The 17155-nt window shown below is 30.6% G+C and overlaps 2 protein-coding genes across 2 annotated transcripts in view; both read left to right on the top strand.

The window, feature by feature from the left end:
* LOC108001145 (uncharacterized protein PF3D7_1120600-like) overlaps window positions 1-17155 on the top strand; it is a 74252-nt gene that overhangs the window by 28108 nt on the left and 28989 nt on the right. The window lies entirely within an intron of this gene.
* LOC108001206 (interferon regulatory factor 2-binding protein-like B) lies at window positions 1098-16266 on the top strand. The gene is made up of 5 exons (XM_017062110.3): window positions 1098-3380; window positions 9687-9838; window positions 10154-10340; window positions 10612-10856; window positions 10936-16266. The coding sequence occupies exons 1-5, from the start codon at window positions 2669-2671 to the stop codon at window positions 11074-11076; spliced, it is 1437 nt and encodes a 478-aa protein (XP_016917599.1). The 5' UTR covers window positions 1098-2668; the 3' UTR covers window positions 11077-16266.

Raw genomic sequence — 17155 nt, 5'->3', positions numbered from 1 at the left:
TATATATATATATCTTTTTACATAAGAATAAAATACTTATTTTCTTTACATATGTTAATAAGAATACTTTAAGAATAATTTAATTGTTATAATTAAAATAATTGAAGTTTTATTAATAAAATATCAAAAACAATTATCATTATTTATGAATTTTTATCATTATGTATGTATGCAATATTATATATTATTTTCAAAGATTGAAAACATGAATTTTTATTGCGTTTTGCTTAGCATTAGATATAAAATTGATTTCAACATATATCGACTTATAAATGACGAAAAAATATTATCGTGAATACAATAATCATATATATTTAATATATTTTCCGATAAGATATTATCATCTTATCATATCTTTCTTTTTTTTTTCTTTATAATATTATTTACAAGTAACACAAATTAGTTTTTTTAAGTCATAAAGCTATTATAAAATATCTACGTAATTAATGATTAATTATATAAAAATATCATTATAAAAATAATTTATCAATGTATATCTATAAAATATAATCTGAAGTTCCATTATACATCATTTGTTGTTGAACAATAACAATGCAATCAATAACTAAATTATCTATGCATATATTCTGAACGTCAAGCCTCCTGTTATCGCTATTCCCTTATCAGACAGAAAACTTGATAAAATGGCATGCCACTATGTGATCACCGGGTTCATATTATGGTATGAATAGCCATTGTCATTTGGTCTAAACAATTTCGTTTGAGTACATTCTAAGATTACACTTTATGAACTTTCTCATTGAATCAAAGTTGTTAATCAACAGAGAACAGCAATTAAGATAAAAGAAGATTAAATTGATGGCATTAAAATTGTCACGAAAAAAATAAAAGAATTGTTTCAAAAATGTTATGTATGAAATCGTAATACAATAATTGTTTTCGAATAAAATTTTCCATATTTGTTGATGAACAAATTAATATGATAATTATAAATTGAAAAAATAAAACTCTTTATATTTTATGAAAAAACTTTGAAAATAAATGAATATTATATAATAAGTAAAATTAAATTGAAAAAATTAACAAAGTTGTATTTTTAATAATTTATATAATGTAGAATAAAAAAGACATTTATTTAAATTATTATTTTTTTTAATTGTTATATAGCTATAATGTAATGCTAATTATGTTATAAATATATAAATTTTTAAAATTTTTTAAATTTTTAAAATTGTATACATTAAGTATAATATATGGTAAAAACCAGTATTGATATATATTCATATATTATATTATCTTTATTATTATTCTTGTCAATTAAATACATTAACAAACATTGACTACAACTAGATCATAATCCGATTTTGGATTCCAAATAATCTCTTAAACAAATAAAATCATATTTCTTACTAAGCGCCATTTTAATTCGAAGTCAACTAAAATTCGAAATATATGCAGATTAGAATGGGTGGAGTCCTTTTCAATTTTTCTGTGCATATATCTGTCGAGAATTATATTGTTAACACCATTGAATTAAAAAGAAAAACAAAAATATAATCTGTATTAAATATTCAGTCGACTGAATAATCGTCAGTTTAACCTCCTAATAAATTATAAGATTTTATCCATATTCAGTAAAACTGAAGAGTAGTTCGTTAACAGCATTTTCTCGAGTGTAAAGTGGACCTCTCGTTGCGAAGAGTGGGTATGGAACGAGTGCGCGCGCGTATTATCGTCATCTTTTTTCTCGACTCTTTTCTCCTCTCTTTTTCTCTTATTCACTCGATCAGTGTGTTCGCGCTCAAGTCCCGGTCGCTGACTACGTGTCCCCCTAGGGCAACCGCCTATGCGCATGCGCAGCTTTGCGATTATGACGTCATGCAGCATGACGCCACAACTCCCGATTGGCGGAGCGCGTCGTAGCCGTCGTTGTGTCGTCGTCGTCGCGTTGTCGAATAGTAGAAGGTAAAGCGGGGCAAGGAAAAGGGAAGGATCGGTGAGGGGGAAGAGAGCGACACCCGTAGCTCCGCTTTACCGCCGCATTCTCGAGCGTTCGTCTCCGTTCGTCTCCTCGTACGGCAAGCAAGCGAGCGAATGCACGTCGTCGTGTCGCGCGCATACCATTATTTCGTGTCTCGTGTTCAACCTAGAATACGGTTTCTCTTGTATACGTATCAACAGCATACATCTGTGGTATTAATGACGCTTAGTCGTTAGTCAGTTTTCGATGAACGTTTATTGCTAGAGTAAGTGTGGTAAAAATATCTGGCGTCCGAGTAACGTGTTCTTCTTTTTCTTTGCTCCGCCTTTACGGCGCGTCGCTCACTTCGAGCGCTAGAACGTGTTTGCTAAAATTTCGGTGCTCGATAATTTTCAAACTATTGAACATCATTTTTTGTGGCGTTACGATATAATCTATTGTAATTACGATACAAAGTGAAAAAGAAACGTGAAAGACGTAATGGGAATATATTGAGTGATTTTTCGAGAGTGAAATTGATTTTACGTAGTGTTTATTTTGCGGAGACTAGGACAGTCTCTCATAACAAATATGCTATAAAACCGTTATCGTGCATCCAAAAAGTGCATAAAGGATATACAGAAACAGAATAATAGACGTGAAAAAGTGAATGTGAGTGATACGTTAATACGTTGTGACAACGACGACGACTCGGCGGAATATTCGTGGACGAAGAAATCGACCAAAATGATGGGGAAGAGAACGCAGTGCTACTTGTGCGATCTGCCTAGAATGCCCTGGGCAATGATCACGGAATTTTCGGAACCCGTGTGCCGTGGTTGTGTGAATTATGAGGGTGCCGACAGAATAGATGCAGTATTGGAATCGGCTAAGCAAATGAAAAAAGCACACGGTTTCCATGAAGCTAGATCTTCTACATCAAAAGCTTATAGAACATCCGGACATACTGAACATAACGGAGGTGCTAATTTGGACGTTCTACCAATACAAAATACTGGTCAAAACCATTCAAGGCATCACAATATTGCTAGTTATTCGCAGCTTCATCATCGAAACTCCATTACCGAATTCAATTCAGGTACATCAAGGCAGCAAATCTCTCGGCAACATGAGGAAACTCATGAGATTGCAAATGGCATGAGGAGTAATAACGTGAGAATCCCAAACGCCCACCTAGCTGCAGTGGCGCATCACGTGAATCTTAGCCACAACAGAGGTATCGCACAACTCAAACGAAGTATTTCCACAATCGATGAGGATGAGCATGCTGAGAAAAGACTTTCGTTGGAAGAACAGCATTCGGTTAGGCCACCATTGACCAGAGGTGATTCCTTGCCAGCTGTAAGTCTTGCCGTCAGTTATGTACAAGATAGAAGCAAAGAGAAACATCCTGTGAGAGCACCCAGCTTCGAGACCGCCACTTCATTCAAGGCCAATGGTAAGTTATACGCAGATGGCACAATGTGGGTATTTGTATTGTGAATAACTTATGAATATTCCACTAAATATATTAATCTTTTCATTATTTTTGATTTAATCTAAAATTATCTATAGATGTTTATATTTATAAAATTATTTTTTCGTGTTATTTTTTTATAAGATTATAAGTAAAATATTATTTTGTAAAAAATTAAATAGTTTGGAAGACAATTTAGATATTTTTTTCGATCTGAATCATTCTAATATCCTATTATAATATAACTATTATTTATATATAAGAAATATAATATAACTATTATTTATATGTAAGATATATATATTTTTTATCGATCATTTTTGTACCGCTTTATAACTAAAGTATTTTATTTTCTTCCATTTTGAACCAGATGGTTTTCTTTGCACGTTCTTATCGGCTGGTAGTAAAAATAGGAAAACGTTTAGTCGTTCGCGTGGCCATCTGGCACGAGAAAAGAGCCGCGTGCATGAGTTAAAATTCAATCTTTGGGCTTCGAAGAATCATCGCGTACAGTAAAAGAAAGTTACATCTTTCTTCTCTCTTTGCTTCTACCATATCACAATCGCTCATTGCTTGCAGTTCCGAGTGAATGCTCGTTCCTTCTTCTTTCAACCAGTTCCTTCATTCTGGACGAACGGCAGTCGTCCAAACGCGTATAAAGAGACGTACGTTGAGCACGTGATGAGACGACCAAAAGATACACCGAGTTGCCGTGCCGTACCGTGCCGTGACGTCCAATCGAATGACGTCACTCAGTATATTTAGATACAATGAATGAGTTCGTTGTTGCTCAATACAAATCTCATCAACCATTGCAAATATTTTACAAATGTAATTTTACTGCTAGTTCATAACTAATCAGATAAGCAGTCCCTTTAAAAAGAAAAACAGATTACAATATTATGAAGTGTTTTTCTTTTTAAACTATATAAATTTTATATTCTGTAGAGTATCTGTTATTTATCTATGTATATTTTCAAACAATACATAAAAAGCATAATTTTTACGAAAATTAATTTTTTTTTATTAATTAAAAAATAGTATGTTTAATATTACTTCAATACTTTTGAAAACCGGTTCTATTTGTACGCAATATATATTTTTTCGTGATTATATCGCAAACATAGTAACTATAAAACTATATAAAACTATAGCGTAGCTTCTTTTTTTTTTTCCGTTGTACGTAGCTCATTGACGAGACGAGTTGACGATACTCGAGTTGAGATTCGCGTTTGCTGCGCCTGTACATATATGTACAGTACGTATAGTCGGGGTGACCTTGGTCATCGACCGTTATTTCGACACTGGCCACTTTCTAATTCGACCTTAACGCGCGTGTGTTTACGGTTATCGAGTGGTGGTTCGCTGCAATGACTGCGGGTTGGCCATCTGTCCTGTCGTTTCGCTTCTCGCTTATAAATATTTCCTGGAAAATTTTGACTGTTTCTCTTCGCAGAACAAAAATTTAGCACCATATTCACCATTCCCAGAAACGATCGTGATTTATTATTGCTTAAATCACGAAAAAGTAATGAATATTTCGAATATTTCCTATACTTTTCGTGATATAATTTTATTAGAAAAGTAATGTTCCAATTGTTATTTATTGAAATTTTTTAAATTATGTTAATTATTGCTTTTATTATATTTATTAATTTTATAGTCAAATTAATAAATATTTTCTTAAAAATATTTTTAAAAAGATATTTTAGGAAAACTTGTATTAAAATAAATAAGTTTTCAGTTTTTATAAAAATAATTATATTCTTATAATACATTTATATTTTGAAAATTGTGATTTTGAATTTATATTAATTATTTTTTTCAAATAATTATTTCTTTGAAATATTAATTTTTAATAATAAATTTATTTTTTATATGTTAAATGTAAAGAAAAAAGTTGTTCGAAAATTAATATTATATTATATTAATATTATAAAAATATTTAAGTATATCTGAGTTAAAAATTTGATAAAATAACGGAACAATATCATTGATTTTATCTAATTTCAATATTTTTCAATTACGAGGTTTAATATAATTATCATTTATTTTCAAATAAAATTAATTAATTGATAAATTATATGAACCATTTTGGAAAAATTTAAAATCTTTAAAAGCTGTTTTACATAAAATGATCGCGTGGAATACTTGAATTGGGTAAACGGGATCAAAATGAACGAAATCAGATATGCTAAAACGGAAAATACATCGTAAATTGTGCTTTTAAGATATATATACGTAAAAGATAGATGTTATAATGAAACATGGAAGTCTGGTTAACTGTGATGGTAGCTGTAAATACATTTGGATTGTGGCCTAAGAAGTTTTAGTTCTGTATAGAACAATTCAAAATTTAAGTGATATTTTGACTTAATTCTGTTTCTTTTTGTCTCATCTTTTTTATTCTTCGTGATATCGTTTTCAACGGAAATATAGAATTCCTGTTTGCATACGTATGTTTTGATAAAAATAGATTACCGCTGGCAAATAGTAGAGTCTGGAAATAAATATGAATTTTCGAGAAAATTTGTATAAAATAAAAAATCTTTTATTTCATTATTTTAATATATCGATAAAAAGATTTTACTTTCTTAATAGTAGAAAAAGATTACATTAAATTGCTATTAATTTATTAAGTTTGGAATTTTTTAAATTTATTTTCAGTTAAATTTATTTCTTATATTTATATTTAAATTTTTGCATAAATATTTTTTTATAATTTTAAGTAATATAATAAGTAATATATAATTATTTTCATAAATATGTAGTGACAAACATAATATCATTTTTGTTTGTCCTTATCGTTATTAAAACAGTCGGGACAGTATAATTTTATGTACAATTATCTGACCGCTCATGTGATATTTTCCCTCTCTTGCTACTTAAATTTATTGCTCATTTTACTCTGTGTACATTTTCTCTCGTCATTCTTCAGAGTATTAAGCAATGCTATTTTGTTTAATAAAGAGATTTAAAATACTTTGTTCCTCAAGTGCTAATATTTTCTATATAAATTTAATAAAGAAATATGTACATGTAACTTAAATAAAAATAATTAAAAATTTTAATTCAATATATTCTAATTATTAAAGTAATACTTTTATCATTGATTATTTTTTAAAATAATACTAATTTTTACCACGATATATTATAAATTACAAAAAATATTTATTAATTTTTTTTTCAATGAATCAAATATATACATATCACATACATTTGCATATGAAAGAGATGAGAAATAATGGCCTATCAGCAACTGTAGTAACTGAGTAAACGAGAGCAGCAAACCTGAATCATGTTTCGCAATGATCGCCACAGTTCGTGAGTTCTCGACTATGCTCGATCGATCGCGTACAGATAGAGACATGTATACATTGGCTTCGTCCTACGTCACTGGGCAAGTATCGTGTTCGCATGTACGTCCATCTGTCTTCTCTTTTCATCGTGCTGCATACACATCGTGTTGCAAAACACATGACTACTCTCATAGGAAGAGAAAATATATTAAATAAAGAATATTATATCGATAATATTCTATTTTTATGTATATTAGTTTATATTAGTTTTACTGTTATTATTCATATAAAGTATTAAAAGAGCGATTTTGTTTATTATTCGACTTTCGTCGCAAAACAGAATACGACGTAGAATATATCTTTGTCTAAGTGATAAATGTCGTCAATATTTAGATTATTTACAAGTTAAATATGTCGTTTCCTCATGTTATGAATAATTTACCAAGGTTAGCTTTAAATTAGTAAGAAATGTAACCTAAACATTTTGGATCACTATGTAAAGAGACGTCAATGTAAATGTGCGCGTTGACGGCGTCAACGACGCGCTGGGAGGGTCATACTTTCGAAACAAGGCCACTATAGCCGACCGGTTAACAACGTTATACAAAGCGCAGAGTGTGACTAAGCCGACCGCCTACATGCGTGATGCGATATCTGTTACAAAACTGCGCATGCGTTTTTTTCCTTCGGTCGCTTCTCTTCAACTTGTCGTTTTCCTTCGTTACTTTCGATATGGCAGAGTTGCTGTTATGTTTCTTCGTATTTGATTGAAAAGATAGATAGAGAACGGCAACGGTCCTCGCTCTATCAAAGTCGTCACGGAAAAATACTGGTCACACATCTTCTCGATGGTAGACCACGCTTTAGTCGAGACCTCGGTGATTTGTATAGTTGGTTATTTGTGGTGGGGACAGATACGTGCGGATGCTGCGTTGCATTGAAATACACAAGCTTGTCATGGATACACTCGACAAAGATATCGCGTGTCACGGTCCTTCATAGAACGTGACGAAACGATGCTTCTTTCTTAATATCGATTCACTTATCTGTTCATGCCACTGGCATGCGTTTCTTCATATATGAATTTAAAAACATAAATATTGCGCCGAGAAAAATAATGAGATATGCGATCATTGAAAAAGAACATATTATAAATTTCATTGTATGTGGTATATAACTGATAACATGAAATGGTAGAGTATTGTCTCGATTTGTAAATCTGCTTGTGGAAGTTTACCATTCTTAAATATGAATATTCAATATGATTAAATAAAGAATTTAATTTATATCTTTTACTCTATTTTGATGAATCATTCATGGAAAATCAATATTATTTGCATACAAAAATTATTAATCATGAACTTTTTAATCTGATAAATAAAAAGGATTATTGTTTATTAATTTTATTATTTTTTATTATTCATTTTAGTAACTTTAACGAAGTAGTAAATAGAAATGAATTCATTATTAAATGAATTAAATATGATAGAATGTTTTTTTCTTATTTATTGATATTTTTTAATCCTTCAAATACGGATTCCATATGTTGTATGAATCTTAAATATAGAAGTCGATAGTATGAAAAAATTCTAATACATATATGGAATTTGTCTTTTGAGCTAATTTTGAAATTTCAATTTCAATTAAAAATCAGTTTCGACCAATTTTCAGGCCAAAGAAATGTTCAATATTTTTCTTATTTGAAAGATTAATATTTAATAGATTAATTAAAAGAATGTAACAAAGCGATATATCATATTGTCATGAAATACTATTTAATGCTTTTGTATTGTGTTAATGAATAAATTTAAAAAAATTAGCGATGTAAAATATAACATTGTATTATTATATGATGCTTCATAACATTTTTTATTTATGAACATTATAATCAATTCCAATATTTCATTAAAATTTCAAATTATTGTATATTTTTATATACAATATTATTAATTGCAATTAAATTATGATTGAAACAAATTAAAATATATTTCATGAAAATTAAAAATTTTTTGTATTATCTTTAATTAATATATCGAAAATTCGAAGTCCAACCACTATATATGATATCATATCGTGAGTATATCATACAATCGAATCTATAAAGTAGATAAATGTTACGCGTAACACGTGCGTCGTATATTAATGATTTTATCGTTGAAAGTGACCTGAGATAATATATAAATAATTCGTAAATAATATCAAAATGTGTAACTTCGCAATTCTTCTGTGAGTACATTATACCTACATTGAGACACTCAATATTCGTGTATACTAGTGGTCGGGCGCTCAAACAAATAACTCACGAAACTTCGACACAGCTGGCGACACAGATGGCACATTTTGTATGTCTCATTCGGTTAGCGATCTCTTGTAGAATATCAATTTTATGGTAACGTTCAACTTAACCTAACTTAAGGCTGAAAATCAAACAAATTCCAAGAAACAAATATACTCGTCTTTATACTCGACTTTTTAACATTCATCATAGGTTGTAACATATAAGAATGAACAGGTATGTTTGTATGGCTACTGTTACGCGTTACAATAATGTTACGATGAATGTTAAAAACTTTTAAAACATAAACGTTACATTGGCTTTTTGATTATTTTTTTGAGTTTAACTAAAAATAGTTGTTTCCATTCGATTCTAGATATTTGGAAATTAATTGAATTAATTGTATTATTATTGTCTGTTTATTTATAAGGAAACAAAGTTTGTCTGTTCTCGATGCAATGAATGAATGACAAAAGTACGAAAGTTCATTGCAATTAGCATAATCGTATGACATCATGAAGAGAGGAAAGGATATCTATTTCTGTCTTCCAATGAATCATTCAAGTTCTTTTTGTTCCTATATGATACTTATTTATTATTATTTCGAGTAATATTGAATTTTTGACAATTGGAAATCAGTTGGTCACGTTAATGATGCATGATAAAAACAAAAATATTGTAATAACGATGCGATAAAAATTGTTCGAATTTCAGGAGCATATGTTGGTCCATCTATTCCATTAGCACCAGCAAATGTAGCGGCAAATGGTGGAGGGTCTCCTCTTCGTCCACGAACTAGCCCTCCACCACCACCGCCACCAACACAAGAAACCACTAATGATAATCCACAGACGAATCATCACCAGGTATTCGAATTAAAATATTAATAAATGATAATAATAAATCTATAATGATAATAATAAAAAATTCATTATTTAAGTATATAATTGGATCTTGACAATAGATTTTGTTTGGATTATTTTATTTAATTTTATAATATTAAATTTTAATAAATGTTTATGATATAAAATGTAATGATATTCTAAAATTAAATAATTGATGTTAAATTGTTATTGATTATAAAGATCCAATATTTACAATTATTATGAATTTATTATAGATTATATATAATATAGATTATGAATTTTTATTTGAAATGAAAGTTAAAAATAATTTTGTAGGGTACAACAAACGGCCCATCTCCAATGGCCGCGCTCATGTCTGTTGCTGATAATTTAGCATCACCAGAATCAGTGCCACAACCACCAAATAATCCAAGTCCAACTAGCAGAAGCCCACCGACTACGGCTACAAATGCTCAACAACGCAGTGCCTCCAGAGGGTCGCAGCATAGCCCGAATAGTTCAGGTAATTGTCTTTTTTTTTATTTATTTCTTTCTTTTTCTATAACTTTCAATTGGTACTGTTAAGTCGTGAGTAAAGGATCATTAATTGCATTCTATTTTTATTAAGTTTATTTTTATTAAATTATATAATATAAAATGAACACTCTAACTTAAATTTAATCCAAAATATTATGTAATATTTATGATTCAACAAAATTAAATTAAGTTATTATTGCATATGAAATGATTAGAAAAATATTAAATTAAATCATATACATATTAATTATTTATAGCATCGTCGGGTAGGAGGTCCAGCGGTTCAAGACACGTATCGTCAACGACTGTAACAACATCATCAGAGGGAGCAGTTGCTCAGGTTGCTGGAGCTGAACAAGTCTCTGCACCAATATTAAAATGCACTTTATGTCAAGAACGCCTCGAGGACACACATTTCGTTCAGTGTCCCAGCGTACCACATCACAAATTTTGTTTCCCATGCAGCCGAGAAAGCATAAAGAGACAGGGTGCTGGATCAGAGGTGAATTTTCGTTTATCTGAGATGAACGATGATCATTACTTAACATAATAACATTTTTTGTTAATTTTAATTTTTTCAGGTTTATTGCCCAAGTGGCGAAAAGTGTCCACTGGCGAACAGCCAAGTGCCATGGGCGTTTATGCAAGGCGAGATAGCCACTATCTTGGGTGACGATACCACCGGTTCTGGGCTTAAAGTAAAGAAAGAAAGAGAAACTTAAAGATTCTCATACTGTTTTAAAACTGGGCTCAAATTTTGCACCCTCTTTGACGAGGGTTAATTATGGTGGAACCGTGAAGGTTTAACCAAAAAATACTTTTGGTAAAGGTGATAAATGTTGGCGGCGATATTGCCAACATTATTCGATTCGAGCCAAAGACGTTGTCGGTGCAAATTGGAATTAATAAAGAAGTTGTTGATGTTGTTGTCGGGGAAAGTGGACGATTTTTTTCAGCGATTTGTTTCGCTGAATGTTCTTTTCACCGAGACAACAGACTGTTTCGATCGATCAATCGTTCGTTTGATCAATTGTTTTTGACTGGTTTTGAGAAGAAGTCTTTGGCATTTTTTGACATACTGGAGTCGGTTCTGCATACGTGTATATATGGGATTATCATAGGACGGTTAATGCGCGAAGAAGTAAAAAAAAAAAAAAAAAATACGTGGTTTCTATCGAATATATACAAATTAACGTAGAAGAAATCACGGGAGAGATTTTGTGTCCGGTTTAGGTTTGTACTTAGGCTCAATCGCCTTTCTTTATTGTTTCTTGTGTCGCGATATTTTCGCGTTTTTTGAAGTACAACACACACACAAAGGATGTACACTGTACACACAATGTATACACATACAAGCATGATTTGTTGCGTACACATACACAAATTACTAAATACACAAATACATATACACATACATAACATGAAATACATAACATGATTAACTATTAAAATTAGGCGGTTGTATTGTACTTTATTTTTATTCACGCTATACCGTGATCGCGGATTAACCGGAGTCGGAAATATCGTGCTTCGGTATTCTAAAGTCCGTCGAGAAAATCTCTGACGGATATCCTTTTCTAATCTTTCATTTGTATACTCTTTCTACTATTACCACACACTCGTTGTATAATAGAAACATAAAAACATGGCGACATATTTAGACCCGGCGTATGGGTTTTCTGTACATTATGTATATGTGTACATACCACATTATTAATAAAACTTATGGACTAAAGAGGAATAACCATTTTTAAATGTACAAAAGAAAAATTTACATTCGTTTTGCGTGTTATTCTTATTAAATTATTTTTCTTTTTTTTTCTTCTTTCTTCTCGAATTATTATAAACGAAAAATCGTATATCTAAAAATATTTTACAAAATATTTGAGCGCATTTTGTTTTTGTTTTTTCTTTTCATTCTTTCTCGTTTGCGAAAAATTACGAAATCTTTTTTTAAGATTTGTCTGATGGTATCTAAAAAAGAAAAAAAAAATATACGAGAGAGGAGAGAAGGATTTGGAAAAGGAGGGGTGGGTATCGTTCTTATCCAGTCATTCATAATAAAAAAAAAAATCGGTATCCGATTATGTAACGTCCACTTTCGCCTTTAGTTATTTGCTAGACTTTAAGTGAGAGGGCCTTTTGGTTTTTCATTTTGCTGATGAAAAAGATGACGCCCGTCAAATAGGAACCATACACTCGCTATTGTCTCTAAAAACGTAAAAGAAAAAAAAAAACGATAAAAAAATGAAGAAATGAAAAGTGAAACAAAGCGGAAAAAAGGGGAATGGAAAGAAACGAAATGAGAAACCGAAAAAACGTAAGCAAGCATATATATATCTTGGTATCTAACTGGTGTCCGAGAATTTTTATCATAAGTTTTGTCTGCTCCGAATAAGAGCATTTCTCGGACACGAGCATGACTCCTTTTTGTATATATTTGTACAAAACGGATATTGGCACAATAGACGAAGAACAGAGTGACGAAATGGCGCGAGATCGAAAATTGCAAAATTGCAATTGATCACGCGTTGCGTGGCTCAGGTTCTAATCAAAGACGCTTCGTACTATTAGACTCTGATTTCCGGTGGAACTTGACGAACTCATCGTTTCTGTTGGTCAACGGCGCTCTTTTTTCGAATCACATGTTGCTTCGATACTCATTCGAGAATTTATCGAAGCAGCCTGTGTGTAGAGGCTATCTGCGTTAGCGTAAGCAAACTTATTGTAACGAAGTAGGAGTGCAAAATTGATAAAAATGAGTGAGAGAATGCTGAGTGATGAGATATGGTGCGAAAGAGATATTAATCCTTTCGTGACTGTGCCCTTAGTGTTGAGAGTGTTCTTTTTTTTTTTACATATATATATATATATGTGTATTTTATATATATATGTATATATATATATATATGTAAGTCAAAATAACTTTTGTGATATGGAAGGAAATATGTGTACGAATATTTAAGTACAGTTGATGGAAGTATTGTAATGAGATCATAAAATTTGATTACGTATTAATCCTCTATAACATTTTGTAATTTGGAATTCAGTAACCATGTATAAGATATTTCTTATTTATTGTTGTATCTTATAAATATATTACAATAATGATTTGTTTATATCATTTATTGGTTTCAAGATTTCAAACCAAAAACTTATAATTAGTTAATTATATTCTTTTTATAAATAAACAAGTTATAGAGGGTTAATAGTCAAAGTTCGAGTTTTGCTCAGGATTGTATAATGTCAATATAGAGTTATTTTTTTTTAAATAGTATGTTTAAAAAAATTTTGTACATATAGTTTAGAAAACAGGTTCTATAAATATGTTATTTTTAATATATATAGATTAATACATGTATGTAGAAATTACAATTCTGCAATGTTGCATCTACATATAATTTCGTAATTCTAAATGGCAATTGTATAGCTTTTTTTTTATAAAAATAAGTAAAAGTATAGTTAGATACTTGAAAAATAATTAATATTTGGACTTATTAGATTATCTTTTCATATCAGAAATTTACTATAAAATATAAATAAATAAAAAAGCTATCATTTTTTTTAGAAATATTGAAAATAAAAATTAAAAATTAATAAAAAATACAGAGCCCAATTTAATATTCCAGAAATTCTGGATATGACCAATTTTGCCTTATGATACTGAATCATAACAGTCGTATAGATTATCACTTAAGAGAGTTATTTTATGCAATATAAATACAAGAAGGTTAAAGTTAGTTTTAATTCAATGTTAATTGCTTTGTATCACTATTAGATATCATGAAATTAAAGACAATGTTTCAATATTTTGCATCTGCCAAGGTTTTATAGCAGTAAATGACTTATGCTCGCTTAAATAACTATGTATTAAAAAGATAGCAAAGCAAGAGGTTAATATTTTAATCTTTAACTTTACCGCAGAAGAATTCCATTTATCTGAATGCGTCACATGGACAAATAGTTCATATAAATGGAGTTCACTTATAAATACAGGTTCTCGTTGTCTACAATTTTTATCTATAAATAATAAAATTCATCGTTTGGAGAGAAATACAATTAGTAGGATTTCAGTTAATCAGGCATTAATCGAAATCTTATTTCAATTGATGGAATTCAGATAAATAAAATTCTACTATATAATGCTTCCATCAACTATACTTCGTATAATTATGGTGTAATGCATATAAGTGGAAATAAAAATAATTCTATTAAAGAAAATATATACGTACGAGATTTAACTCTTGAAAGGCGGATAATTTGATCGACTGCCTGGATACATTTGGACTCATAATAACAATATATAATCTGTATTTTAAATAATTTTTATTATATTTGCTTTCTATGTTTCTATGTAAATTAAACAATTATTACTCATCGTTATTAATCGAACAGGTTATTGAAAACCTAATGTGCGGGGGGCCCAAAAGTATCGAAGGCACCGCCCAACGAGGGTTAAGTTAAATGATCCGATATCTAGGGGAGTGATGAAAGGATTAATAGAAACAAAAAAAAATAAAAAATAAAAAATAAAAGGAAACAAAAAAAAAACGAAGAATGCAAATAAAAAAGAACGAGAGAACGCGAGAAAAAGAAAAGAGGGCCAAGATTGAAAAGAGCACAATTGATCGTAGCAATACTACAGAGGCTGTACATGATATTTTTTAGTCCGAGGTAGGTAGTTCCTACCTTCGAAGTTGAATCGAGGCACTCGATCAAAAGGAAACTTACAATTTAATCCATCATTGAAAAATAATGGATAAGTTCATAGAAAACAAGAGAACGAGAAAGCAGATAAAAGAAAACGAAAAAAAAAAAATAATATAAAAGAAGACAATTGTCAAGTTAAGTTCTTCAAGCAGAAACAACTCCTATTGTTGTATTTCGTTCGTTTCTCCTCGTATTGCGCGATTTTGCGAACCGTGTATATTCTCTTTCTGTCCGATGCGATTTCCTTTTTTTTTCCACGTTTACATTGCTGAAAATCGATTTTGTCGCGAGCTATTCAAGAGGGCCTTCACCCTCTCGACGTATCGATACACAACGTACTATTGGTCGTCGAATTCGGTCGCCGATCGTTTTTGCTCTTTTTACTGTCCGTTTTGCTGTATTTTGTATTGTTCGTGCGCGATCGTTTTTTTAAACGCTTGCTCAATTCCCGATAGTATTTTTGGACGACGTTTTACGAAATAAGAGAAAAATATCGACAGAAACACGTTTATTTTTCTCTCAGGTAGTGTGTATGTGCGCGTTGATATGTTCAAGCGAATATAATAGCAAAGATTTTCCCTCTTTTCTTCTTTCTTTTTATTTTATTTTATTTTTCTTATTTAAAATGTCGTCCAGATGAGAGAATTTGGAAATGCACAAAGGAAACGTAGTTTCGTTGAAGCAACAATATGATAATAATGACTGTTACATTATTCTTCGATAATTATATAGCGTTTAAAAATCGTCCTTTTGCGTATCGCATTTCACGTTCGTCTAATTTCATTGTTGACGACAAGAAAAAAAAATTTAATTTTTTTATCAGAGACATTTGTCTATTTTCGTTGTTTAAAAAAAAAACGCAGCACTAAGAACGCGCAATCTTTGTTCCCAAGACAAAATAGAAGAAGAAAAGAAAAAAATATATATGTACGAATCTTTTCAACCAGAGTGTGTTTTTCAACTGTACCGTGTTCATTCCGTTTGATTTTTTTTTTTTTGTATCAATTTTATCTTTCATGATAGCTACACAAACAGAAGTATACAGGAAAGCGGAAGTAACGAAATAATACGTCGAATAGCAATTGTAGTAGTGAATAATGAAATTTTCTAGTATACCATACCTCGAGGACGCGTAAACACTGTACTGTTTATCGTATGTATGCAACATGCAAAAGCAAAATATATGTGTTGATGTGTAATAATTGTGCGTTATATTATTATTATTTATCCTTTTTAGCCTTTTAGGAATATACTAGTATTTACGTATAATATGTTAATTATTTAAAAATAATTAGCTCAGATATTCGTAATTTCGGGTATCTGAGATTAAATTCGGATTAAATCGAATTGAAATGGATTGTATTGGAATTCTGAAAATTTATATGTTCAAATAGATATTGATTCGAAATTTAAAAAGTTTTTTAATTCTACAAATATCATGCTTCTGATCGTTTTATTATATCGCATTTATTAGCAACCTTTCTATTTTACAAAGAATGATATAAAAGGATAAAGGATCAACGAGATACGTAATAAATTTTTATTTGAAAGAAAGTGCAATTATACGAAGAAAATTATGAACTAATATTATTAGTTCATTTCTAAAATTCATTGAAATTCTAAAAACATAATTGAATCGAACATTCGATTAGGACAAAACATTAAAGCAAACTTAATTAAATATAAATCGGAATTTTTAAAATCAACAGTACTTAATCCTTGTCCCGCATCATACGCCACTCTCTCTCGGGTCTAAGCGGAGGAATCGTAAGTTCCGGCACGATTGGACGATCTCTGCGCAAAATTGACGCGGTATCGAACGTATTGATCGGTTCCACCGTCAAAAGTGCATGCAACGTTGTAGTCCGGTCACAGAGAACAGTCGATGAGAGGCCCTCCGCAAGTTTCGCAAGCAGGCAACACTTGCTGAACTTTGAAAATCAATGCCAATGTTCAGCTGGTGCGATAGCTGGGCCAAAAAGAGAGAAGGCTCCCTATTGGGACACGAGGAAAAGAGATAGAAAGAAAGCGGTAAAAGCAGCATATTGATCTGTCTCTTCCAGACGGCTTGAATGCCAACCACGCTTCACT

The sequence above is a fragment of the Apis cerana genome, linkage group LG10 (genome assembly GCF_029169275.1).
Source record: "Apis cerana isolate GH-2021 linkage group LG10, AcerK_1.0, whole genome shotgun sequence".
In the NCBI taxonomy this organism is placed as follows: Eukaryota; Metazoa; Arthropoda; class Insecta; order Hymenoptera; family Apidae; genus Apis; species Apis cerana.
Note: the sequence above shows the minus strand (reverse complement) of the source record. Positions and strands in the feature narration are given on the sequence as shown.